The sequence below is a fragment of the Saccostrea cucullata genome, unplaced genomic scaffold, assembly GCF_032062105.1.
Source record: "Saccostrea cucullata isolate Sc308-1 unplaced genomic scaffold, CSIRO_AGI_Scuc_v1 ctg7185, whole genome shotgun sequence".
In the NCBI taxonomy this organism is placed as follows: Eukaryota; Metazoa; Mollusca; class Bivalvia; order Ostreida; family Ostreidae; genus Saccostrea; species Saccostrea cuccullata.
Window position 1 is genome coordinate 1 of NW_026927761.1, and position 27,064 is coordinate 27,064.

The 27,064-nt window shown below is 32.2% G+C and overlaps 1 protein-coding gene across 1 annotated transcript; it reads right to left on the reverse strand.

The window, feature by feature from the left end:
• Positions 1 to 6,048: 6,048 nt before the first annotated feature.
• LOC134275470 (receptor-type tyrosine-protein phosphatase mu-like) lies at positions 6,049 to 26,061 on the reverse strand. The gene is made up of 23 exons (XM_062757756.1): positions 25,847 to 26,061; positions 24,739 to 24,966; positions 23,480 to 23,722; positions 23,248 to 23,385; positions 22,435 to 22,587; positions 22,177 to 22,303; positions 19,286 to 19,389; positions 18,530 to 18,684; positions 17,528 to 17,615; positions 17,344 to 17,417; positions 17,153 to 17,189; positions 16,931 to 17,028; positions 16,670 to 16,798; positions 16,255 to 16,403; positions 15,863 to 15,998; positions 9,513 to 9,659; positions 9,261 to 9,354; positions 8,179 to 8,249; positions 7,820 to 7,960; positions 7,071 to 7,190; positions 6,758 to 6,909; positions 6,387 to 6,522; positions 6,049 to 6,280 (listed from the first exon to the last, which is right to left on the reverse strand). Exons 1-23 carry the CDS (start codon positions 25,893 to 25,895, stop codon positions 6,209 to 6,211), a joined length of 2,841 nt encoding a protein of 946 aa, XP_062613740.1. The 5' UTR covers positions 25,896 to 26,061; the 3' UTR covers positions 6,049 to 6,208.
• Positions 26,062 to 27,064: the final 1,003 nt, after the last annotated feature.

Sequence of the window (27,064 nt, forward strand, 5' to 3'; positions counted from 1 at the left end):
GGGATTTTCAATCAAGGCGATTAAAACCGATGCTTTAACTTTTAAATTGGTTGACGACAGAGACCACGCAATTTTCGATTGTTGACAGAATGCATTTGAATTGCAATTTGAGTGATTAATGTGGTTAATAGATTAATTAAAATGGGAACTTTCTAGTATGCCGGTCCCCAGAATCACGCGATTGCGCATCAGCAGTTATTTCCCTTGCCCTTGCTATGCAGAATGTAAACAAACCGCAATTTCCCACTAGCTTCAACAAAACGCATCCGATCGAGTGATTAGGGTTAGGTTATATAGTTTTTAAAATTGGGGTTGTTTTATAAACCCACTCTGTAATCTTTCTGACTTTGGGCTAATTTATGTAATTTTTGCTTACGACAAAAAGTTTTGTGACCAAAAAGTTGCATGAATCAGCCTGTCGAATCGTGCCGATATCTTAGACTTTGGTTCATGAAATTTTTGCTTTACAAAGATCAGGAAAGTTTTAAAAATGAAAGTTCGGGTAAATCAACTCTAATGTCGAAACATGAAGATTTTCAGCACTGAGTTTAGGCAAGTTATTTTAAAAGCGACTTACCGTTAACTGCAGCTCGATATCCTGACCTGTAATGTCCAAATATTCAGAATATTTGTCTTTTCAAATCGATGATGATTCACAATTCAATCCATCGATGACTTAAGTAATTGGCTAACATTTGTTAAATCCCTGTATTTCTCACAAAAATCTCGCAATTTTAATAACATTGCACTTTGAGTCCTATCAGGCATTTCTTCATTACGTCGAAACACAAGTGACGCATCTCATGAATATTTATGAGATTACGTCAAAAATTGATCATGTGACCACATTCCTAAACAACGCAAGATGGAGTTTTACTTCCTAAACAAGTACGTTATTTTACAAAATCTTTTAATTCTCATTTTAAAAAAAACTGTGTTTAAAAACCAGTTCTTTAAACTCAAATTTTCACAAGGAACACGGATTTGGGGTCAAATTTGCAATTTGTGGCTTCTTTTTCGATTTTGTCGATCGCTCACGCGATCGTCTATATATTGTACACCGCCTTCGGCGGCACCTATTTTAGCGCCATATTTATGGGGACCGCTATACTAGAAGTTCCAGGTTTGCTGTTACAGGTTTTTTTTAAAGCAACACTTGTCAATTTTAGCTTACAAATGTAAACATATATTTTTACTGTGATATTATTGATTCTATCTTTGATTTTTCAGAGAGGCAGAAAAATATTACACTAAACGGAAATCAGTGAGTAGATGGAAAGCGTTGGGGAAATAAAATTGAATTACATGTAGCTATTATAAATATTGAAAATTTATGAAAATGTAGAATTTATGAATAGAATGGGAAAACAACTGAGTATTATATACTAGTGTATTTGGAATATTTAAATTGTTTTATATGTCATTAACAAAAGCAAATAATTGATAGATGTATTAAGATATGTGTATATGCATATAATTTACCCCTTTAGCTTAAAACATTCTTTACCCCCTGGTGATGCTAGGTCTTAAATGAAAGCATTGCATTATTTGTAATGATGCTAGAATGAACTCATTTTCTCCATTTCTTTCCTATGATGCCATGATTCAACAAGCTATACATATCTAGTCAAATCAGCTATTTCCTTTTTTTTTTAAACTGACTTTTATTTAGAAGACATATTATAATAATCGCAAGTTGCAAAGCTATAGCTCTGTTAAAGGTTATGTTTAGAGCATTTTATTAAAGGTTAATATAGCCTGAGGATAAGCTTGTTTTAGATTATAAAATGACGTATTCGTTTTTAGCAACCAACAAGGAGAAGCAGAGAATTTGACGACGGTCCCATCTTCCGATGAACGCATTTACGCGAGACCGTTTTCGTTTGGCAATAACAATAACGGAAAAGGTAATATTTATACATACACATGTACACACACTTGTAATACATTAGAATTTTAGTGTTTATTTCGTCCATACTTGATCAGTTCTTAACAATATACAGATTTTAGTGGAAGACAAATTCTTTACAAAATAAAGATTTTAGTGGAAGACAAATAGATCTTTTGATGTCCCGTATATATATATATATATATATATATATATATATATATATATATATATATATATATATATATATATATATATTCTTTGTAGCTTTTACGGAAGCCCAAAGATTAACAGATCGTGAAAAGCAAATTGAACTAGAACGTAGACAATGTGCAAGGTAAGGATGAAATAATAGAATTCAAAGAAAATAAAATCAAAATACAGTTCATAAAATATTAGACGTGATCCATAAACATATTGTCTATTCCAGCATGTACAGCTATGGAGGATTCTCAGTGAATGAGTTTCAAGATGATGAAATTATGTACGACAACCAGTTTGCCCCAGAGTACAAATAATATTTAATATCTATTATGACGTTTTTTATAACAATATTATTTACAAGGGGAAGAATATTTCAATTTCATATGCTTTGTTTCTTAGAATAACCATATTTGAAAAACAAATTGTTGTAATAAGTACGTGTATATGTATCAGAGAAATGCATATGGCGCAGTTAAGTATGTATGGATCACAACCTCCCTCCCACCCCACTGTCACTCCAACCCAGTTCACTTAAATATTTTTCTCTGACATGATGCTGATGGTTTTCCAAAAGAAATTTAATTAATAAATTTAACCATTTATTTTTTATTTGACAAGAAATATGATATTTAATGAACGAATCTATACAAAGATAACAGACTTATTATACCCCCCGCTTGAAAAGCGGGAGGGTATATAGTGATCGGGATTTCCGTCCGTCCGTCCGTCTGTCCGTCCGTCCGTCCGTCCGTCTGTTACGCTTTTTCTCTTATCCGCAACTCCTCTTATACTACTGAGTGAAATTAAATGAAACTTTCACAGAATCTTTATTACATATTGCCATTGTGCACCTCCTATTTTACTTTTTTATTCGACGCGTATTTTAGGTTTTCCAGAGCAAAACATGGACATTGTCATTTTTTGTTTACCTATGACGTCACATAATAGAAGCTTCTGGATAACATTTCATAGGACGAGTTATTCCTCTTTACACATTACCGTAAAACAATATAAAGCAACACATCGACATTATGGGAGGCGGGGGGTATCATTTAGTGAGCTCATCGCTCACAGTACCTCTAGTTGAAACTTAAAGAGCAGTTTTCGAAACAAGCATTCGACTATTTTTAATGATTGAAAACAATTTAACACTATTACAATGTGTGAAAGCGCAAGAAAATAAAGTCCGGTACCATATTCTATTGAATGGAATATCATTTTTTTTAAAAATAAACATGTTTTATTCTTTAGACGTTATGTTATTGAAAGTTTAAAATATTGTCCTTTAATAAACTTAAATTCATCTTATATTTATACATATATAATGTTCAGGCCTTTTGTAGTTGGATAACAATATGGAATTTATGATACATTGTACATGTATAAGTTGCACAAGATTATTTTATTTTCTAGAAAGCAAATGAATTTAAAAAAAAAATTGTTTCCGTGTGAAATAAATTATTAATCTTTCTCCACTCATTGAATCTTCTGTAAATTACATATTTAAGGTTTTGCCCCTCTCTTTTCTCGTAACGTAGTGTTATACGCTAGTTGACTCAGGGTCAAAATTGTCGTGATCTAAACTTTTTTAAGAATCTATTAGAGTCTATTTCAGAATAATGATATGCTCTTGTATGTAAAAGGTGATGGTAATGAACAATGATGCAGTTCAACCAGATTCAAGACGATTTGACGACAGAAATTACCTGTGCGAAATCTTGGATTTCTTTTCCACAAAGCCTAAATGTTGGTTTTACCTATTTCGTTCTCAAAAAATTATAGTACCCACCTTTCATAAAAAAAGATAAATGAACACAAACTACTACGGTTTACTTCATTGGAGAAAATACTTTCCTACAACATATTATTTAGTTATATCCATTCACTAAAATGTTCACAATGAATGATTTGACAACAGATTTCAGAATAGGTGTAGCTTTAAATTTAGATCCAGGGGTAGATCAATCCACTTGCAGAAAAGTCAATCGCATCATCTCGGGTCTTTTCGTCAGAGGTCGAAAAACAAACTCGAATGTATCGACATCATCGGATGTTAAAAATTTCTACATTTCCTGTTCATAGTAAAAACGGAGTTAGAAGTCCCTTCTTTAGTATATTTTAGATAATATCATTACATTAATATTGAATAAAGTTAACTCCATATTCCACAGATAATAGGTCTACATGTATATACATCATCCATGCTTTTATTTCAAAGTTTGTGAAAAGGTGGGGGGGGGGTGTCATGGCGTATAAATTAACAATACATTTGTGGTCTTCTTCCCTAGATAAGGCCCGAGGAGTGGGACCGAGGAGTTGCAATTGGCAGAAAACCCACATACATTAACCATTCTGTTAACAACTCTTCAGAATGCAGCAAAGGCATCGTTACAAGTTAATTTTATTTGAGAACCTTGTAAAAATATTTAATTATTTGTATAACGTTAAACAATATACAATCAATCTACAAGTTAAATAATTAAATATTTTTACAAGGTTCTCAAATAAAAAGACATTTCAAAGACAAAAAAGTATTGCTCAAAAGGTTTATAATTTCTCTTACAGATATTGATTGATTAAGTCAGGCAAGCTTTTTGAAAAGCTGTTACTTGTATATCATAAGGAGTGGTTGAAGGAAGTGTAGTTAAGTCGTACGATTTGATGTTACCGACTCATGCTTACTACGAGGGCTGTTCGGAAATTATTGAGACAATTACAGTTACTCCATAAAGGACGGAGATAATTTCATGAAAATTCATCAACATTTTATAAAGAACGAATAAAACACTTAAGCAAAATTTCCAATTCCTATGATAATTAGGTAAGTTTCGGTGAAATTATAAACATGAATATGTCTATCGACCCGGAGCAGTATCGCTACGCATTTAACATCACGTCAGCCGGAGGTGGTTTCGCATGTGATACGATCGGGAAGCGTTTAATACTCTTCCTTCTTTGCTATTACATATAACATAACAAAGAAGAAACAGTCTCTTTTCTTAAACTATTCTTTAAAAATGTATGCTTTTGCTAACCCAGTGTAAAATTTTCATTTGTTGGAAAAGATGACTTAGCATCATGCAGTGCCGATTTATGCAAGGTACGCGGTTTATCGTTATTAATACCGAAAACGTTGTTAATATCGTACGTAATAACTGATGGTCGTCCAGGGCTTTAAATTCTACTTTGATGAATTAATTGTAAAGGAAATGTCTACCAATAATATAATAAACCCTAAATTGATTTTTCTCGTTCTTGTTTTAGCAGGTCGTTCATTAGTCTGGAAAAGAGTTCTACATTGCTCTACACAAAATTTTAGGTGTGCTCACTGCTCCGCCCTTGACGTCAAAATTCATTTTCTTGTTGATAGCTAATTTCTCTACCGCGCTTAATTTTCTTATGATCTTCGTATTTCTGTTATAAATTGTAACAAAGTTGCAGAACATGACTTTGATATAAAGGTGTAAGATTATACACATAAATTGAAATATTTTCGCTCTTATATAGGTCCAAAGATTTAGAACGTTGGTGAAACATATTTTTAATATCTTATTTCGTGACTGCTCCGGGTAGCCCTACTATTGACGCATTTATATGCCATTGTAGAAAAAGTATTTAATATTTGTAAAATATTTCTTATTTAATTAATTATTAGTGTAAGTCAAATGCACATGCAAATTTTTACCGAAAGACGTTCATTAGAAAGCAAAATATACACAATGTCTCAATAATTTTCGAACAGCCCTCGTATTTATACACAAGGGGAATCTTCCCTGCTGTTATAAAAATCAAATGTGCTACATTCAGAGAGATGGTGAACACAACAATTACTTTGTACGCTAAAGAACAAAAAACATAGATCACAGATAGTTCACATGACTATATCCATGAATGATATTTCTTTCTCTCAGAAAATATATAGGCTTTGATAAATTCAAATGGCGCATTAAATGAAAATGCAATTTACAGAGTTAGGATAATCATGTGGATGGAGAACAAATTTCTCTTGATTATATTCAAATGTCTGCAGTCTGTCTCTCTTTTCAAAGTAGTGCAGTAAAAACCATGAGTATACAATAATGAAAGAGAAATGTATTTAAAATGGAATTTTCTTCCTTAGCAGTTGGAATAAACCATGTCGTTCTTGAGGTACTCATGAATTACTTCGTAACAGAATTTATATTCCATCTAAAAATAGAAAGGTAAAAAATAAAACAAATGATATAAACTTGAAGGTCAATAATATATTATCTGAAAAGAAGTAATCTATATAGTACTTTAAAAGGAATCTTACAAAGTCAGGGAGAAATTCTGGTCGGCGAATCTGAAGCTGTCGAGCTATGGTGAAGATATCGACCTCTCTATCATAAGTAAGCTCCTCTATTGCATTGAACACGGTACAGAAAACCCCAGTTCTCGTTGCCCCATCACTGTCAAAACCAATTTTTGAAAGAAACTGTGGCAAGTATTACTTCTTTCAAATACAGGATATATCAACAATATGGAAAAATGATTTTTGTTAATATTAATTGAACAAATAATTAATAAATTGATATTATTAGATATGTGCAAGTACTTTTCCTAAAGTACCTCGAAGGTGAAATAGTGCTGCATTGAATTTTGTACGATGTTTTAAAGAATCAAGTAATTTTTTTCTTATAATACCTTGATAAAACAACAATGGAAGTATTGGGTAGAGCATACTGAGACATTTTTACTTCCTTTACTAAATCAAGCATATTTCGTGGATCCGACGTCCATTCTGTAGCTTGCCAGGTTAAACACTCAAAAACCTCAAAATGCATATCTTTAGAACCCTTCAATACGTAGGAAAGCATCAAAATCATATTAAAATTAGTGAAATTTCTATCTGATTCTCAGAGATTGTTTTGTAGCGCAAAATCTATATTTATTTAACTGATTCATTATACATATCGTATTCAATTTTTCATTTTTTCCCTTACGTCTTCATTCTTACCTTCTTCTTAACCTCCAAATTGAATTTTGAAATTCCATTTGATTTTGATGAAGATTTTTGTGTTATTGTGAAGGATCCGACGTTTGTTGACGATTGTGCTTGTGGTAAGAATGGGTTTGTCTGTAAAAGACACAAGAGAGATAAATGATTGTTTCGATTTTGTGTTTTAAGGACATATTAAAACAACTGGTCTTGAAATTTTCTGAACCTTAGGCTCTCATTTTATAAACCCATTTATCTTAAAGAACTATAATTTAAAAACCATATGCAATTTATACGAAAGATTGATGATTGTTTACTATTTAACGTCCCTCTCCAGAATATTTCACTGATATGGAGACGTCACCATTGCCGGTGAAGGGCTGCAAATTTAGGCCTATGCTCGGCACTTATGGCCTTTGAGCAGGAAGGGATCTTTATCGTGCCACACCTGCTGTGACACGGGGCCTCGGTTTATACGGTCTCATCCGAAGGACCGCCCCATCTAGTCGCCTTTTACGACAAGCAAGGAGGTACTGAGGACCTATTCTAAGCCGGATCCTCACGGGGCTATACGAAAGATATATCAACAAAGCAAAATATAACTGATTTTGTCATATTAAATTACAGAGAAGCAATCATAGTAGAGAAGCTTTGTACCTTTTTAAACGTTTATCAGAACTTAATTACAATTTCAAGGAAATGGTACTAATATATACAAAATATTAATTACTATAAAAACTAAAACTAAAAAAAGTAAATATCGTTACATAAACAGAATCAATATCCGTAAGCGGAGACAGTGCTACAAGAATTGATGCCTCAAAATCTTTCAGTAGTCTGAAAAGGGATTCAGCTGAACCATCAACGGGAAACTGCGCGCTCATTAGGCCATCTGGTTTGGTGTATGACTAAAAATAACAGTAAAACAATACAGAAACCCTTCTCTGAATAGAATTTCTGTAGACTAGGAAAATGAGTTTCAAACGAATGTGTTCATTTGGAATTAAGTATAGCATTAAAATATTAAAAGTTGATAAAAAGGTACAGCTGTATGTGTGCATTTGATTCTATTTACACACTTTTGTCATCATCATATTCAAGTGAAATATTAAAACTTTGATCTTGCCTGTAGTAAAACAGCGTTATAGTAACTGCTTTGTCCTTTGATGTAGGAAAGGTGAAAAAGATATTTGTCCACTGTAAAAAAAGAAAGTTCACAGTGATAATGTAACTACAATAAAAATCAGCTTAATAAAAGAGAGGCCAACGAGCCTTAATTTATAGGTCGCCTGAGGATCATGCAGCAACTTTCTAACAAATCTTTTTGGTTTGTGTTATAAATCAGAGGCCATGAAATTCACAATTTTGCAAGAGACACCATTGACATATCAGAATAACAAAGAAAAAATGCATTTCCACTCGATAATCAATAGTGCCCCATGGGGCCACTTATTTCATAATTTTCTAAAAGGCAACTTTGCACATTATGAATAGTTGAGTTTTACCAAAGAGCAGATTTCACAGCATTATTTCATTTTGCTTAACGTGTTTTAGGATCATCCCCCCCCCCCCCCCCCACCGCCAACAGTACCCCTGACCCAGTGCAATCTAATTAAATTTAGACTTGTATTTTCGCTCTTCTACTATATATATACAATGCTTGTATTGAAGCGTATAGTAAAGGAGCGAAAATACAATTCTAATCTTTATTAGATTGGACCCAGAGGCCATGATATTCATCATATGGAAAAGACACCGGTACCTTTCCTCACAATAACTATGTACTTAGATCATCGGCATAATATGCAAGACCAGAGGGGAAATTTTTCAAAGAATTGATGCATTCTCACAACATAATCAATAGAGCCCCGCCCTAAAACCAGAACCCTTGACCAAGGGCCCATGAAATTCACATTTTTAAGAGGCATCCTACATATCATAACTATGAACATGAAGTTCATCAGCTTTATATTCAGGAGCAGGGGGATTTTCAAAGAACTAATGTATTTCCACTATGTAACCATTAAATCTAGGCTCTAACACCAGTACTTCTAATCCAGGGGCCTTAAAATTCACAATTTAGGAAGAGGTAATTTTCCTTATTATATTTATATACATAGTTCATCGGTTTAACACCCAGAACATGCAGAAGCAGAGGAGAAGATTTTCAACGAAATAATGCATTTTTACTATATTTTTACTATGAACCTGGCAAAGCATCCTGTGTGAAATTCTTGTCCAAATTCTCTTTAGCTGTCCTGTAATCGATGTCCTTGTATACGGGCTTTATGGCCTTCAATAACTGGTAAAAAAAAAGAGAGAAAAATTGCTTGGAAATATAAACAAAAGTAGATGCAGAGACGGATTTATTGCTCATTTTATATATTATCTATCGTGCATTTCTACAAAGAAATTCTAGGCTGTTTGAATTTTATTATCAATGATTTTCATTTTAAATACCTTGAATTCTGTTATAAGTTGAGCCGTAGATTTCGCTGCGTCATTTTTCATGTCGCAAAATTTTTCCGCAAATGTATCACCATAAACTAAGTTGCCCTTCGCTCTGAAAGCTTCGTGTAAGGCTTCATATACTGTTTTGTATTGTTCCTGTGTAAATAATATTAATGATTAACTAGAAAAGAAACATCATATTGAGAATTTCAAACTGTAAAAAAAAAACTTTAAAATTTTGGCTCCCAATGGATAAAACGTATTTTAATGTCATAATTTAAAAAAGAATAGTTAGTCAGGTCTCTCTCACATTAATGTCAAGAATTTAGGTAGATCAAAGTTCTTTATGTTAATTTAAGGTAGGACAAAACACCCGTGGATTCTATTTTAAGGAGGCTCATATTATTAAAAATAAATAAGCATAAACACAATTCAAAAAATAGAATAAAACACTCTTTGGTGCTGTGATCACTTAAGTTAAAATGTTGAAAATATCATATCTAAACAAAAGCAATCATCCAATGATAAGCATGGACATAGAAAGTCCTCTTAATTATTTCAGAATGTGCCAAAGTTGTCCCACCGTAACGCTCAGCAGCTAATTATAAAATTGACACCATCAATTAGTTGGCAGTATAATAATTGGGCCAACGTTGGCCCAATATAAATATCCCATATTTGAAACACTTAAACAAAATAACACTTGTGTGTATTACAAACATTGTGCCAACGTTGGGCCAACATACTACTACCAACTTGATAGGACAGTTCTTTAAGGGTGTATTATGTTCTAAATTCACCAGTTCAAACGAACATAAATTATTTATAAATAAAACTCAAAAACACTTTATAGAGGATGAGCTCGCATGCGCGAGTGCAACAGACTTTAATGAAGAGTATACAGTATACAAAGCACAGTCTTTAGTTTAACTTCTGAAATCCAAATCATTCTACAAAAGAAAAAGAAACAAATAAAGCGACAGTCAACATTAAAACGAACATTTTAACATGTTCAGTATATCGATCATACTGAAAGGGGTGGGTGGGGTGGGGGATAAGTCTGTTGCAATGTAGCAGCGAACTTCGAATAACTTAAAACACCCGAAAATCTACCTTATACGTGACTGAATCATGCGTAGCACGGATTCAACCTATTCACCCGTAAACAAATCGACCAACCAATCGATCTCCTTTATCGATGGACTTAATCTGCATACAAAACAAACATACGTGTTTTACCATAACTTTTATAAATATATTTACAAACAATGGGCCAACATAATACTACCAACCTGATAAGACATTTTCTTTAAGGGTGTATTAGAAACATCGGGCCAACGTTGGTCCAACATACTACTTCAACTTGATAAGGCACTTTCTTTTAGGGTGTGTTACAAACATTGTGCCAATGTTTGGCCAACATATTACTACCAACTTGATAGGACACGTTCTTTAATGGTGTATTACAAACAATGGGCCAATTTTGGGCCATCATAATACTACCAACTTGTAAATACACTTTCTTTAAGGGTGTATTATAAGCATTGGTCCAACGTTGGGCCAACACCAGGATCCTTCCTTCCTTGGATACTAAAGTGAATGGAAGTTGTTTACGTTGTACCAACGTTGGGCCAACATAGGAATTCCGTCATGGTCGAGAAGGTTGACTTGGTAACATTGGTCCAACGTTGGCCCAACGTTGTTCCCCCAACGCCAACCATACAACCTTTAACAAATGTTGGCCAAACATAGTCATGCTATCTGGGATTACACCACTTTTTGATGACGTACTACACAAAAAAATAAACCTCCATAGTGTCGACCGGTTTCCTCTTGGGACGAATTGTACAGGTACCTCTATAATATGACCCTGACCTTTAAGACACTTTAAATATAGCTTAAACATGCGGTGTGTGACCCGGTGTTATAAAAAGTAAAACAAAGTCACGGATTCATAATGCATAAACCAAGAAGAATTGCTTTTGAGCAGAAACAAAAGAAAACAACAGTCAAATCTTCGCCAAACAAGTAATGTCAATTTCATAGCGATACATGCAGTGAGCTCTATCAATCAATGACATGTTTGTATGGAGGAAATTCGAGTTAAAATCTACACCCTTGTTGACATTAAAAAATTAATTACTTGCATTATTTACTGTGTTGTTGTTAATTTATTTATATGCTTTATTGATTTAAATGTCTACTCTGGCAATTTAAAGCTTTGTTCTTAATTTTAGATGTAATGTCAAACTTTCCGTCGTGTTTTGAGTCTTGGGTAATTAGGAAAGATAACTCTTGAAAGTGGACTTTTTATTCCAAATATTTTTTAAATTGGATTTTTCATTTCATTTAAACATTCTTCATTCAATTTGTCACATGTAATTCATTGAAATACATTCCTTGTCTCTTTAGAACTCATTTTCTTAATGTTTTATGCATAGATTAAAAAGATAATGACATTGATTGTTTTTTAGGAGAAAATTATTTTTTCTAATAAAATTATTATTAGGTATTATGAGGTATTTTCACTGTATGTACTTGTCTTAAGAGGATGCCCATCATTTGACACTGAAAGTTCAGAAATTCTGTTAATAATAAACTTGAAATAAAACATTTCACTAAAATTAGACAAAAACTTAAAAATTCTATAAAAATATTTATGATATCAATACCCCCAACTGGATATTTGACATCTACATTATAAGTGGTGCTGTATTGAAATCTAAAATAAACTGTGGATGTAATGAGCCCCCTTAACCCATTTCTTAAAAAGTACTTGAGAAAAAAAGAATAATATTACTATATTGACAACAATGAATGACCCCTGTAAGAAAAATAATAAGTTTTGGCATGTTTGCGTCATATTTTATGAAAAAATCAGAGAATCCTATATATTGATCATTAGGGGACTTACATTTTGAATTGTGTTTACGCTATCTAAGTGCAATAAACAAGCATGTAACAGTCTGTAATAAAATGCAGTGTAACTTTTGTTCCATAAATAGTAGAGGGCTGATATTTTGATACATATATAAGGAGTCTCCATTCTTTATGTACTATAAAGGTCAAGGTCATATCAAGAGGTCAAAGGTCAAATATTGTGAGGTCATCTACTGAATCTTGAAATTTTTTTGCCATTGAAATTATTTTAATCGCCAAAATATCTGAAACCATTGGTTCAATTTCCTTTGTTTTTACACGTTTTATTCTAGGACCCATTTTAATTATTCTGTTAATTTTTTGTAAAAATTGCATCATACATTTTCTCTTTTAAAAACTTAAACTGTCTGATATTTACATATGAATTTTCAATTCCGACGCTATGTGTGTTATTTTTACTTAATATTTGTCTCAAATTTTTCATTATCAATATGACTTACTGATTAAAAATACCAAAAAAGGTTATTTTTATTAAAAGTATTACACAGATTTGCAATAGATCAATTGATAATTCTAAAATAAGGCTAATTGTCAAGTCGGTTGTCTGATTTCACAATCTTCTTACCGGGGTCTGATAGGCCAAATTTCAGATTATGTGGGCAAAAAATGTGTGGTTGAATTTTTTTCATATCATATATGAAGAGAGATTTTGTATCCTAGAACAAAATTTCAAAGTTTCAGAAAAATTGAATTCCAGAGGGAAAATTTGGCCTATCTATTGTGTCCTACCTTAATTAATAAAATCAAACAGAAAATCGCAAATACTATTGAAGCTTTTTTTGATTATGAAGATATTTTAGATAAGAAGTATCCAGATGTGCTAGAACCATCTTTCCAACAAACAACGTTTACTAATTATGTCAAACTTTGAGCAATATGAAATATAAGGGCAATACAAGGTTGCTGTAAAAGCTGAAAAAACCCAAACAGTAGCAAAAAATCTAAAACATTATGAATTACGATTTTTTTAAAAGAAGATAAAACACAAACTCTTGCAAATACCAGATGTTGGATCAGGTGCCCAGGAGGAGTAAGCCTTTCCTGATGATAAGTTATGTAAAAATGTTTTTATAATTAAAAAACTCTTTTAATAATTTCCCAAGAATGTTTAAACTGAATTCTCAAAGTCGGGACAAGATTGCTAAATGCCCTGTATATACATGTATCAAATATAAATAGAATAGAAATTTAACCTAAAAGTAGTAAAATATTAATACAATATTTAGAAAATTCATAAAAAAGCAGACATTATTAATTAAAAGTCCAAGATTTTTGTTATTTTTTAAAATACATTCTGATTGCACGCACAAGTACTCCGAAGTTGACATGAAAAAGATGCTTGAGTTTCTGATTGACAATATCTATGTGGTTTTTGGAGACCAGGTCTTCCAACAATCTATTGGAAATCCCATGGGTACCAATTGCGCTCCGTTATTAGCAGACCTATTTTTGCATTCATATGAAGCAGAATTTGGGCAAAATCTTATGCGTAAAAAGAAAAAAAAACACTTGCTGTGGCCTTCAACTTTAGATATTTATTGACGACGCATTGCCAATTAACAATGGTAATCTCGGTTAAAGTCATCATTTCGTAAGTTCTATGGTCGATACAATGACCTTGTCAGCAAATACAATTTACCATTGAGTCAAATGCTGACTGATGTTTTTCATACTTATTGTTAGTCCATTATTTATACACTGAATTGCCGACGGATTTTTCCCTTATTTCTCGATGATGACAAAAGACACACGGCCGGTGTGACCGGTCGGCAGGGGATGCTTCCTCCTCCATGGCACCTTATCCCACCTTTGATGTTTTGAAGGTCCGTGTTTGCTCTGCTCCTATTTTGTATTGTTTTATGGACTTTGATATTGAAAACTTTTCGTTATCTCCATATCCTTCTAAACGCAACATAGTGACAATTATATCAATACGCTTTAAAGTTTTGAAGACGATATTTAACGGATTGATTTATTCTGTGTTGTTTAACGTCCCATAGAATAGTTCGACCATAAAGAGACGTCACCATAAACCGGTGAAGGACTTCAAATTTCTTTTACTTTTACTCCATACTTACGGATTGAGAAGTGGGGAATATTTATTGTACTAACGCCTGCCGAGACACATGGGCTTAGTTTCAATACAAAGTGCCGATCACATGGCGAAGGAACAGGTACTACCCTATTTTTGATCGACTTAGGTCAGTCGCTTCCGATATTCGAACTCGCGACCTTCGTAACACAGAGCAAGCGCTCAACGACTGAGCTTTCGTTAATGTGATTTTTAAAGGATATTAAAGGTCAATAAACATTGACGTTGGTACTCATAATCTGTGCTTTATAAAAAAAAATATTCAAAGCCATGCGGTATATATTTTATATCGTATGACATATTTAGAATGAATATTCGTTAAGATTACTTTAAACAGGCTGGGACCACTCGTCCAAATGGGATATAATAGCCCGTTCGGGAAACAATATTCCGGATAAGATATAAATAAACAGTGCAAAAATATTTTTTATTTTGGCTATAAAAATCATAAATCCGCATCAAGATACTTATAAAGAAATAACTTTTGGTTAACAAGGTTGGCAGTTTATCTGTTTGCACATTGTTCAGGAGATTTATCTTTAAGATATTCCTTAAGGTAGTCCGATCCTCAGGTTTATAAAATTAGCAGTTAAGTTATCAAAAATACTCATAAAAGTATCTCTGAGTCCGCAAATTTATGTAAATTTATCCACAGTATATCCTGAAAGTTAAAGATTAAAGTTAATCATATTATAAAGGGAAAATTGTCAAATCTCCAATATTTTTGCAGAAAAAGCGAATTGGATTATTAGCAATGCATTTTCTAATTGCAAATTAATCAACAAATATATTTTAGGTTAAAAAACGATAGGTATCCAGGCATTCAGAAAAATTGTCATGGTTTTTCTACTTATTTTGTATTTTTTGTCTTCTATTTCCGTCATGTATTCTATAATACATAGTGTAAAAGGCTTTTGCTATCATTGCAAGACACCACAAATCATTCCTCATTTTATATCTTGCTAATGAGCATTGGTATCTAAGGCTGGACTCGAGAAAATCTTATTTCTCTAAAAACGCATTAATATGTTTTCTTTTTATAGGGTACAAATGTCAACTTTTATAAGACCTTTTCTAAGACTTCCAAAAACCTTGAATTTTATAAAGATGAATAAAATGAAAATTGTTGCATGAAAATTTTCAATTTCAAACTTCATTTTGATGCATTTCAAATTAAATATTAATTTTTTGAGTTATCCTTCCTGGCTGAGGATCTGATATCCTTAACATCTTGTGGATCAATCTAACAAACTGTAGAGTTGCAGAAAACCTTGCAAATAGATAATAAGGTTCAAATTATTCTAATGAGAAATGTAAGTACACTTACATGGCTTTGAATCATACCCATTCTGTCTTTTCTCATTGTTTTGACGTATTCTGGAATATTGACCTTGCCAGACTTCATGCCATGACGATACAGGGCATCAAGTGCAATAAAAGTTCCAGTTCTTCCTATCCCGGCACTGCAAGAGTCTTAAATTTCAAAGTTTCCATTGCTGTGGAATTATTTTTGCACATTTTTTTTTCTTTATAAAAGAAAATATGAAACATTTTTATGGCTTATTGTAATTCTTTTTAAGTACATTTTCCCTAAAACTGCTTCCATATGTTTGAGAGGAAAAAAATTGTTAGCTCTAAAATGTTTCCTAATCATCTTATCTTTAATATGGAGATAATGATTGTTTCTTTCATTATAAATTTGTTTAAATATGGGTTTACCTGCAGTGAACTATGATTGGAGCCTTAGTCTGCGATTGTGACGTCCGCATCACGTGACGATGAAAAAGCATCAAGTTCAGAGCTTCCGGAACATCATGATCAGGCCACTGAGTGTAGTGGAACATGTACAATACTCGTATTTCGTTGTTCTAGTAATTATGAATATCGCATTCTGTAAACTGTCTTAAAGTTCTAATGCAAAATCATTTATTACTAATGTCCTCTTCGTTCTCTACATCTAACATTGCTATATTTATTTTAAAGTTTATGAAAGGAGAACCAGTAGAAATTTTAAAAGATACGTAGTTTATGAAGACAACGTTGTGTTTTTGAATGACTTATTTTTACTCTTAAAATATATAAAGATTTATCAAAATGATAAACAGTAATTGCTTATTTAAAAGATATTACCCACCAATTTTGAAGTCACTTTCAATTTTCTTATAACGTAATTTGCGTATATTTTTTCCTCAAGATTTTGGATCTTAAATTCTCCCTTTTTGAGAGGATGACCTCTGTCTGGCCAATATTTGTCGCATTTAATCTACAATAGAAAACAGCTTTCATTACGTTTCCTGTATTTTAAATTATTTTTGAAAAGTAAAGCAACCACATATGCTAATGCTTATCTTTGTTATATCTTGGAAATAAATGTAAAATATGACTTGTGACATACTTTATGACCTTCAATTAGGTTAGTGAGGTTAACAATCTTTGCTGTGTTTTCCTGCCAAACCATTCTCCAGAAATCAGGAACAGTTGTAGGCTTAGGACCTATATAACAATCAAAAAGATTACCCAATATTGAAAAATATTGAAAGAATAATGCTACATTTGAAAATTTACCATTTTTGAAATTGTAATTTTCATGAATTAGTCTAAAGAGTAGAATGATAACCTTGTGTTGCTATGTAAATCTTTTCTCCGTCAACATTCTGCAATCAAGTTAAATTAAAGTTTCAATTTTCTATAGCAAGATACAGGTTTAAATATTATTGCTGATATTGTTGAAAATTGTTTAGTATGTGAAACTTTTCACATTATAAATGTCAGAACTTTCACTATCTAAAGGAGGTTGATACAGAGTACCTCTAGGTAGCTGGCATTGATGTAATTTGACTCTTTCGGTGAACTGTACTGGAGAACGACTCGAGAGTGATCATCTGTGAACAAAGAAATATTGATATCCATATAAATTTGTAAAGATGGTGCAAACACTTTTATGGATGAGAAAAAGAAACAAGAAATACAATTAATTATGCAACGCACTTACATGGAAAGGTAGTTTTATAACGGTTTCTTGGTATATTTTCTTGCTTTTTAGCTTCGTTGCAAGGAAAAAGTTCTCCTTTAGGCAAATTCTAAAATTACAGATAACCATCACATATAATTGGCATTTAATGTTTCTTTTTTGTATTAAATTACTCTATTTTTCATATTTTTTTTAAAATAATTAAATAAATCCTAGCTCTCTGATTGGCTAATCAGCAGCACTGAAAAAAGTACTTTGTAATGTTCAGCTGAACGTGACCTTCGAGGTGACAAAAGAATCCTTTTTACAATGGACTAAAAATAAATTAAAAACTATTTCACATATACTCGACTTCTACACAGGGGAATGCAACATTTAGGCTAATAGAGATGGGGGAGGGTTGTCCCAACCAACTCCGTCCATATTTTCCTGGACGCAGACTTTTACTTTTCACAGGTGTTTTTTCAGTTGAAAGACTAGTTATCCCCTTATAATTGTCATGTATACTCAAACTCCTTTATAGACCCTCACATACCACCCGAGCACCACTACGCAAAAGATTGGATTTTTAAAAATCCCTCTTTTCAAGGCCTTTTTAATAATAAAGTGTGAAGTTAACAAACAGTAACAGTAATCTAATTTTGTAGAAAAACAAAGGCCTAACAATTAGTTTTCAACAAGTCGGCCAAAATACGACCCAGTGATTGGTTATATATGCTAATAAAACCGTTATAACGATCATAGAGTTTACGAAATGCTGACTTTAAACGAGGCTGTAGTTTAGGAAATTTAAATTATAAACAACTGCCTCTGTTTATTTCTACCCTGCTTCTTTCAAACCATTTGGATATGAATTCAGCAATGTAAACAAAAACAAAACATGATTTCTTAATTAGTGATTTTTATTTCAATATTTGAATATATAACTTGAGTAGTTTATACGAAGTAGTCATTTCTTTCGGTCAATACGATGAATAAGGCCCATCTTGAAGTTAAATAGCAATAATTGTTTAATAAACATACCATATACTCCTTTTTGAATGCCAGATTTTCATCCTCTGACATCATCTGTATTCTTTTGAAAATGTCAGAGACAGGTAGATTTTCGTAGAATTTCGTATGTCCTTCCTCGCTTTCATCATTTGCCCCAGCATTGTTATAGACAAATGTTTCAGGCTCTGTCGATTAAAGGGAAGAAACAAAGATTTTCTCAGATTAGGGTTATACTAGTAATTCACGATTTAATTTTAAACTAAACACAGTTAGAAAAAATATGTATTCTTAAGAGAAAACAATCAAAATTCAGCAAAATTCTTATTTCGTTATTTTCGAAAAAGAGTAAATTAATCTTTCTTTACGGATACAGTTTCTTCTTTTTTTAATACATATAGATATAATATTTGCTAATTAATATTAAAATTTAATAATAAGTATAAATGATAAATCATAAAACTATTAATTTCCATTGCATGTTCAATAATAAGACGACCTTAAGTATATTATTTAAAACAAACAAAAATATATATAAGGAGTTGAAGACACTGTGTTTGTTTCTCTTTGAATACAGTCAAGAGAAATCATTTTTTAATACCAGGAGGTGTTAATGTGAAAATTGATTGTGAATTTTTCAGGAAAAAACAATGAATGCCTGTTCAATTATCAAAATAAAAGTCTTTCCTTTCAAAGTTTAATCTTTATTCCTTAGTTTTATTTGCTGCATTTCCATTTTTAAAATTCAAATAATACGGAAATGATCGAAAATCAGACTAAAACTATTACCTGTCATTTCATCATCATCATCCAATGGTTTGGATCGTAGGGCAGAAAATAAGACTCCCGCAGGACTTACATGAACACCATCCTTTGTGGCGAGCAATTTCTTTCTGTACGATTAACAAATTTTATTAATACATCTCGAGTAGTCCCTTTCATAAAAAACTTTTTTTTTTAAAAATATACGCTGAATCATTTGTTTTGATGATATCAATCAACTGTACCAATAAAAAAAATAAAATGTTTTGTACACCTTCACGTCGGTCAAATAGCTTAAGTCAAATAAACACTATCATTATATTATTATGTACAAGAATATGCCATGATTTTTGAATTTGTTTCTTACAGCTTTATCAAATGAGGTTTGATCCTGTAATCAAAAGTTTTTGTTCAGTTTTTTTTAGTATTCACACACATAGTTCTTAATCAAACATTAAGGTATTCAGTGTATAATCATTATGAAGGGATTTTGAACAATTTTGAATAATTTTAACCTAATTTAAAAAAAACATTGTTAGATAATGATAAAAGTGAATTGAACCAAATTCACAAGACTAATAACATGTAAAGAGACGGTCATTTTGTATGTTAAAAGTTTTTGTAGAGTTATCTGCTCTTGGTGAAAAGAAGAAAAATTTTAATTTCTCAAAACGTCTTTGGTAAAAAATTCATTTTATTTCATATCTTAATAAAGAAAGAGATTAGACATGTTTTCACCAAGAGATTTGTTTGAATTCAAATTACTTTTTGAAATACCTTATAAAAACATGCACTGCCATAGACTTCAATGTAAAAACCAAGGTTCAATTAAATGGAGAATTATCAAAATTTTGTAAATTCCTTTGGTGGAGCATTTTTATTTGATAGCATCTTCAAAATGCACCATGATTTAAAATATCAGACCATTCATTTATTAGGCACAAAATATGGTCGTTATACATTGAATACCTTAAAACAAAAAATTGGAATCAAAGTGCTTCTTTTAGAACTATGGTAAATTTTATAAATGTACGGCCTAGCTATTAGCACTGAAATTCTGTTTAAACCATATATCACTTTCTTCAATGCCTTTTGTCCAAATACATCATGGTACACATCATATTTTTTTTATCCCTTTTTTTTCAAAGACACATTAATCTGTCCTTTTTCTAGCATTAAAAATTTTACAAGAATAAAAATTATTTTTTTATTTTATCTTTAACCTTTGTTGAATTTAATCAGAATGTTTTACATAATCTTATCAATCAAAATTGGGAGTCTTTTATATAAATTTTTATTGCTAAAAGTGCTATAGTTAAGTTGAAATTGGCCCTATTTCCTACAAGTGTATATTCGTCAAATAGGTTGATCGAATCAAGTTATGCAGTTGATAAATATTTCGCGACAAGCATTAAACATTTCATTGCACAAGATAACTTTGAATCCTACATGGAAAAATAGGAACCCTATTTTAATTAACAGTACTGTGGAGAGAGAAAAAAATCATAATTTTCTTCTTTAAAAAAATCTTCCTCCACTAAATATAGTTCCTCACATTTTAACTTTTATTTGGGCATAAAATCTTGATATTCAATTGAAAAGAGTTTAACTTGTTTGAATTTGTAGAATTCAGACTTTATCTAAAACTTATATATACTCAACAAAAAAAAGAAACGCATATTGTTTTACTCCTCCAAGAAATTTTTAAAATGTACATGGAAGAAATATCTTTTATATCATTGGATACCTGTGACCTATTTAAAGGACAACATGGGGTTTTGAACCCCAAGTGATGAATTATCTCCCTCGATTAAGCGTGCTTATGAAAGTAGTGTTTTTCCTGATTTCTTCTAAATCGGATGTCTATTTTCGTTGATATTTTTGATTTAGAGAAACTACTAACACTCCTATTAAACACATATTTAAGATTTGATTGCAGTGTAGATGCTGCAATGCCACGCCGAGGCAAAGATGAACACAACTAGGCTAACAATAATACTAAACGGAGCTACGCAACAGGAAGTTGCAACTGCATTTGGAATACATCAATGGGCTTTGCAGCCGTTAAACTAACGTCGGAAGACCAAGAATTGGCCGTCCGCAGGTAACCACACCCAGGCAGGACCGTCAGACCCCCCCCCCCCCTTTTTCAGCACCTCATGCGATTCAGAACTGTTGTAAAACTGCTGCTATAATTGCTGGATGTAAAAATCAGCATACAAGTGCATAAATTGTTCGCAAGAGACTGAGAGGAGCTGGTATTCATGCACAACATCCTTACATTGGAAATCCACTAGCGCTTAGACGTTGCAAAGGACATATGGAATGTTTTAGACGGTATTCCCCTAGAATTTGGAGGCGTCGACAATGACATAAACTTCACTATTCTACTCGCAACACAGGACATGTTTGATTTTTATCAATACCCTCTAAAATCACTAATAAAAACAAAGAGTAAAATGAAAGCATAGATTATCATGTTTAATCTGAATATGCGTTTCTTTTTTTGTTGAGTATATGATGCAGAGTATCAAAATGTACAGGATAGAATCTTCAACAGTTTGTCAACGCGGATATACAGTACATACTGTATTTGATTCTGTACAATACACTTGGCAACTTGCCATTAAAATATGCCACTGTCGAACTTGTACAGATTTCTTTGAAACTCTGATCTGTTAATTCAATAATATTAATCAATTGCATGTATAAATTGACGAACATAAAACAATTCGAAATTCATGGTAAAATTACATGTACTTTTATTTTTTCAAGTACAAACTTTGATTTACTAAAGTAAAACATTGAAACAAAATTAAACTATGGTTGACTATAGCCAAGTAAAGTTATCTATAGAAAAATTTATGGTTATGAAGACCTCCAAAATATAGTATATTTTCCAAACCCTGGTTTAGTACCGTATGATGAAGATGGTGAGGATAAGGATGACGACAACCACTACCACACAGACACCAATGATTCCTCCGATCTGACCATTAGTAGTGGGGAGCTTTTCAAACTCAATTGCGTTGTTTGTATCAGTATCTGAGAGAAATTGCTATTACTTACATGTCTTTCGGATTCAGACATACGGTTTTGAAATTAATTGTAAATGACAATTGTATTTTTCAAAATTTAGGTTTCCCAAAAATAAAATTAAAACATTATTTTCTTACAGTTTGGGTTACCAGTTACGTTCAAAGAACAATTTGTTCCTGCCCACCCAGGCTGACAGTTACATTCTCCAGTCACGTGATCACAATTGTTCGTCTTACAAAGCTTACTGCAAGGGACAGAGCAACTTTTACCATAATATCCTTGACGACATTCTAAAGTAAAACAGATTTAAACCATAGCTGAATATAGTTACAGTAAAACATGTCTAATCCGACATGCAATATTGGGAGTCGAAGTTTCTTTCGGAACGGACAGGGTGTTGGATTGCAGAGTATAAAAAAAAAGAGAAATGATTAAAATGAGGAAAAAATTAACATCGGAAAAGACCACTTTCACATTTACAAAAGTTACTCCTCTTTGCGTGGTCAATCTGGGGTCAACCGGCGCAATGCACTGTTTTCCCTCTATAACCTTACCAACTTTATGGGTCAGTATCTTAGAAAAAAAATATGTATGAATATGTTCATTATGTTTCTCATGCTGCCCCATACTCTGGCAATACAGGTACACATTGAAATTGTCCGATTACGTTTGAAGATCAAAAATATTGACAGGTAACTTACAAATGACAAAGTGGGAAAAATGAGCGTTACGCCGATAACGGGAGATAACTGTTAGGAATGTGAAATTCGTCCATTCACAGCGTGACAGCTTATACAGGTGACGGATTAGACAGTTTTCACTATATTTATCTTTTTTATATATCATTCTCTACTTCAGGTGAAAAATGATTAAGAAATAAATGGGTTGAATTTTATTTTTTTTTTGAAGAAAAAAAAACTTATTTGAAGAATGCATTTACCATTTCTTACCTTGGCTACATTGTGGTCCTTGCCATCCATCAATACATCCTAGACAATTTCCAGTTAGTATGTGACAATTTCTTTCCTGACAGTTGACTGGACAAGGAATGTTGCATTCTTTCCCATATACACCGTTGTTAATACAGCCTAAAACATAAGAATATATTTAATACATTCGCAATAAGATAAATATGAATAAATGGTTTTATGTTATACCAAAACAAAGAAACAAACGACTAACCAAACACCTGCACTTCACAGAGATCAGCTATTATAGTACTTTGTCTTGATCCTGGAGGAACAATAACGTCAGTTCCCCTCTCGTTGTAATATGTAACGTAACGGCCATGTTGGATACACTGATGTTCAGAGAGAAGTGGGGGTAATGTATCGTTATTTTTATAACAAAGGAATCCCTCTTTATGGTCAGTGGTGTTTGAAATATACAGCGAAAATCCTGCATGGTTTTTCTGTCGTAATTCAACTATTAGAATGAAATAAAAAAAGATGCAATTCTGAAGGATATATTCAATCAATCTGAATATATTTTTATTCAATGAAGTATGTGTTCATTTCTTGATTTAGAAAAAGCATACGACTCTAGAATTCTGGATGTAACTTATACGCAAATATAAAAAATCATAAATCTAAATGTTATATACAAACAGCTGTTACCGATTATGGATATATTTGTAGTAAAATCAATTAAATAGGTTCTGGTATCCTATCAGTAGAGTTGATATGGTCTACTGCTTCATATACCTGTAACATACGTGCTTTTTCCCGAAATTTTCACCAGCTGGAGTATACCAGAAGGTGGAATATTTGTTTAGAGTTCTTGAAAGATTGATTAGTAGGTACACGTATATGACCCAAACAAGAGGATAAAAAGTGTTTCGACGCCAGATGAAAAACCATTTATCTTGATTTGGCCCCCAAATATTTATAAGTACCTGATCCCACCTCTGATGCTTTTAGAGGGTAATATTTATTGCTCTTCCAATTTCCATTGTTTAAATAAACTTTTGACTTTGATTATTGTTCCTTATTTGCAAATTTTATACCACGTCTTGTTCTAACATGTCTTTTGAAAGACGCTGTTGATAAATACTAGTCGCTGTGTTAATAATAGTTATTCAAAAGTAACAGAAGGATTTTAACATGAATCAGTTAAGAGAGAACGATTGTCGCACAGCACGCTGAATATTCTTTAGTTTTAAGACAACATTTGGATTATAATTAAAGTATTTTCAAAGAAAGGGTGGATACTCATTGCTTATAACAGAAGGTCATCAACCTAAGAATGTTAAGAACATCTTGCATGTGCATCCATTGATTTAAAATTTCAGCAGTAAGTATTTATTCAAGTAGCCTTACATGTTACGTATGAAAGACGCTTACACAGTTCATGTACATGTCCCTTAAGTGTATCGAAATTGTTACCCAGGGTTATACATGTTATAAGTTTTAATATACTTGTTATCTCCATTATGTACAAACCGTAATCATCACTGTCATTTCGATAGAACACTTTAATGCTGTAAATACTTCTGATACTCAGTAGATCAACTCTCCACCATACAACACTTGCCGCATTCGTTCGTGCACAGCTGTTTCCCTTAAATCTTTGGTCTGTGTTCCCATCAACTGCTTCGGTAGCACTTGTATTCATGTTAGTTGTGTAGTAAGTTGAATTTTGTTCTGCTGGTCTTTTAAATGCCATGTTTTCTATTAAAAAGCAAAAACCAGTAAACAAAATAATGCATCTTAATATAGTTTACTTATGTGCTGTTATATTGGAAAATGGCCAAAACTGTAGGAGGGGTAGCGTTTTGAAAGTATTTCAAAAAGAGCTTTACAGCATCATTTCAAAACTGTTAATCGAAATCAAGAAACCGATATAAAAAGTTATGCATCTTAGTGTAGTCTTCATCTCTGAGAAGTTTTATTAAAATCAGAATAAAACTAAGAGAATTTTTATAGACAACAGACCGACGAACGACGGTCATCTAATTATTGCATAAGCACCTTTGGTATCTGACGAATAGAACTTAAAAAAAACTTTTGACCCCCGGAATTTTCAGAGATTGGACTATAGGTGCTTAGGAAAAGTGACTTTCCCTAGCCAAGGGTTCATGATCAGCTCATCAACCCTTGATTAGATTAGAAATTGGGGGACATCAAAGGGGAGGGATGGGGTCACTATAAGGAATCATAGTATTACAAGACGGAAAAATCTGAAGGAGAACAGCGACTCATGTGAGCGTTGAGGCACAGGGCATCTTAAGAAATTGGCTGATCATACCCCAAAATAGTTTGAATATCTTTATTCTACAAATATATTTCATAAATTTAGTTTTTCAAGAATGTATACGTTAACAATGAAGAGTTAGCATAGAGTATTAATAATGCGTTTTAGTTGTTTGTATTTTGTAATATCGCCAATAAATCTAGCATTGTAAACTGTTGTTATTGTTGCATACGCCACTCATTACTAACTACACTGTATATAAATACACACTGTGTATATGTCTACGTAATTTACAAATATTTTCTACAAATGTGTAGGTTTGAATGTTTTACAAAAAACATATAATCTTTTTCTTACCATATCCCTGAATTTCAGAGATCAGCAAAGCCAGACACAAAATAAACATATCCCCAGTTCTTTAAGTAAACAACTGTATTAATGAACACGAATAAGGAAGATCTATTTCTTTTTCCAGTAGTGTGTAGTCGATCAGCAGGAAAAGGCGTTCAGACATGAAATATATGAATATAACGAATAGTATTCATAAGTCCATTATATAATGCAAAATAGGAGCAGAGCAAACACGGACCTTCAGAGGTGGGATCAGGTGCCATGGAGGAGTGAGCATCCCCTGCCAACCAGTTAGCCGCCCTGTGCTCCTTTTCATGATCGGGAAATAATTAATGGAAAAATTCGTTGACAATTCAGTGTGTTAAATGGCATAACAATTTGTATTAAAAAAGGTCAGTCAGTATATGACTTACTGAAAGATTGTATTTGCTGATAAAGTCATTGTATCGACTATAGAACTTACGAAATGATGACTTTAAATTAGACTGATGATATTCTTATTAAGCAGCTTGTTTATCAATAACTTAACTCGTTTTAAAAAATGTAGAGCATTGTTGCAACCACTATTGAAATAACGACCAATATTGAAATAATTATATCAATAGTGGTTGAGAGTGCATTTCAATAGCAAACACAGTTAGTAACCACTATTGAAATACAACCACTATTGAAATGATTTTATCAATAGTGGTTGAGAGTGCATTTCACTAACAAGCATTGGTAATTACCACTATTGAAATACAACCACTATTGAAATAATTATTTCAATAGTGGTTGAGAGCGCATTTCAATAACAAAGATAGGTAAAAACCACTATTGAAATACGACCACTATTGAAATAATTATTTCAATAGTGGGTGAGAGTGCATTTAAATAATAAACATAGATAGTTACTACTATTGAAAATCTACTACTATTGAAATAATTATTTCAATAGTGGGTGAGATTCATTTCAATAACAAACATAGGTTGCAACCACTATTGAAATAATGTTCACTTTTGAAATAAAAATTGCAGTATGGATAAAATTATTGATTTTAATAGTGCATTGAACAATGAATCCAATATAATTATATTGAAATAATTATTTCAAAAGTTGCTGATGCTGTGAAACTTTTCTTTCAATTGTGGTAGTATATTTCAATAGTGGTTGAAACATATGGTTACCAATAGTGGTTGAAACCTATGGTTACCATATTGAAATGCACTCTCACCCACCATTAA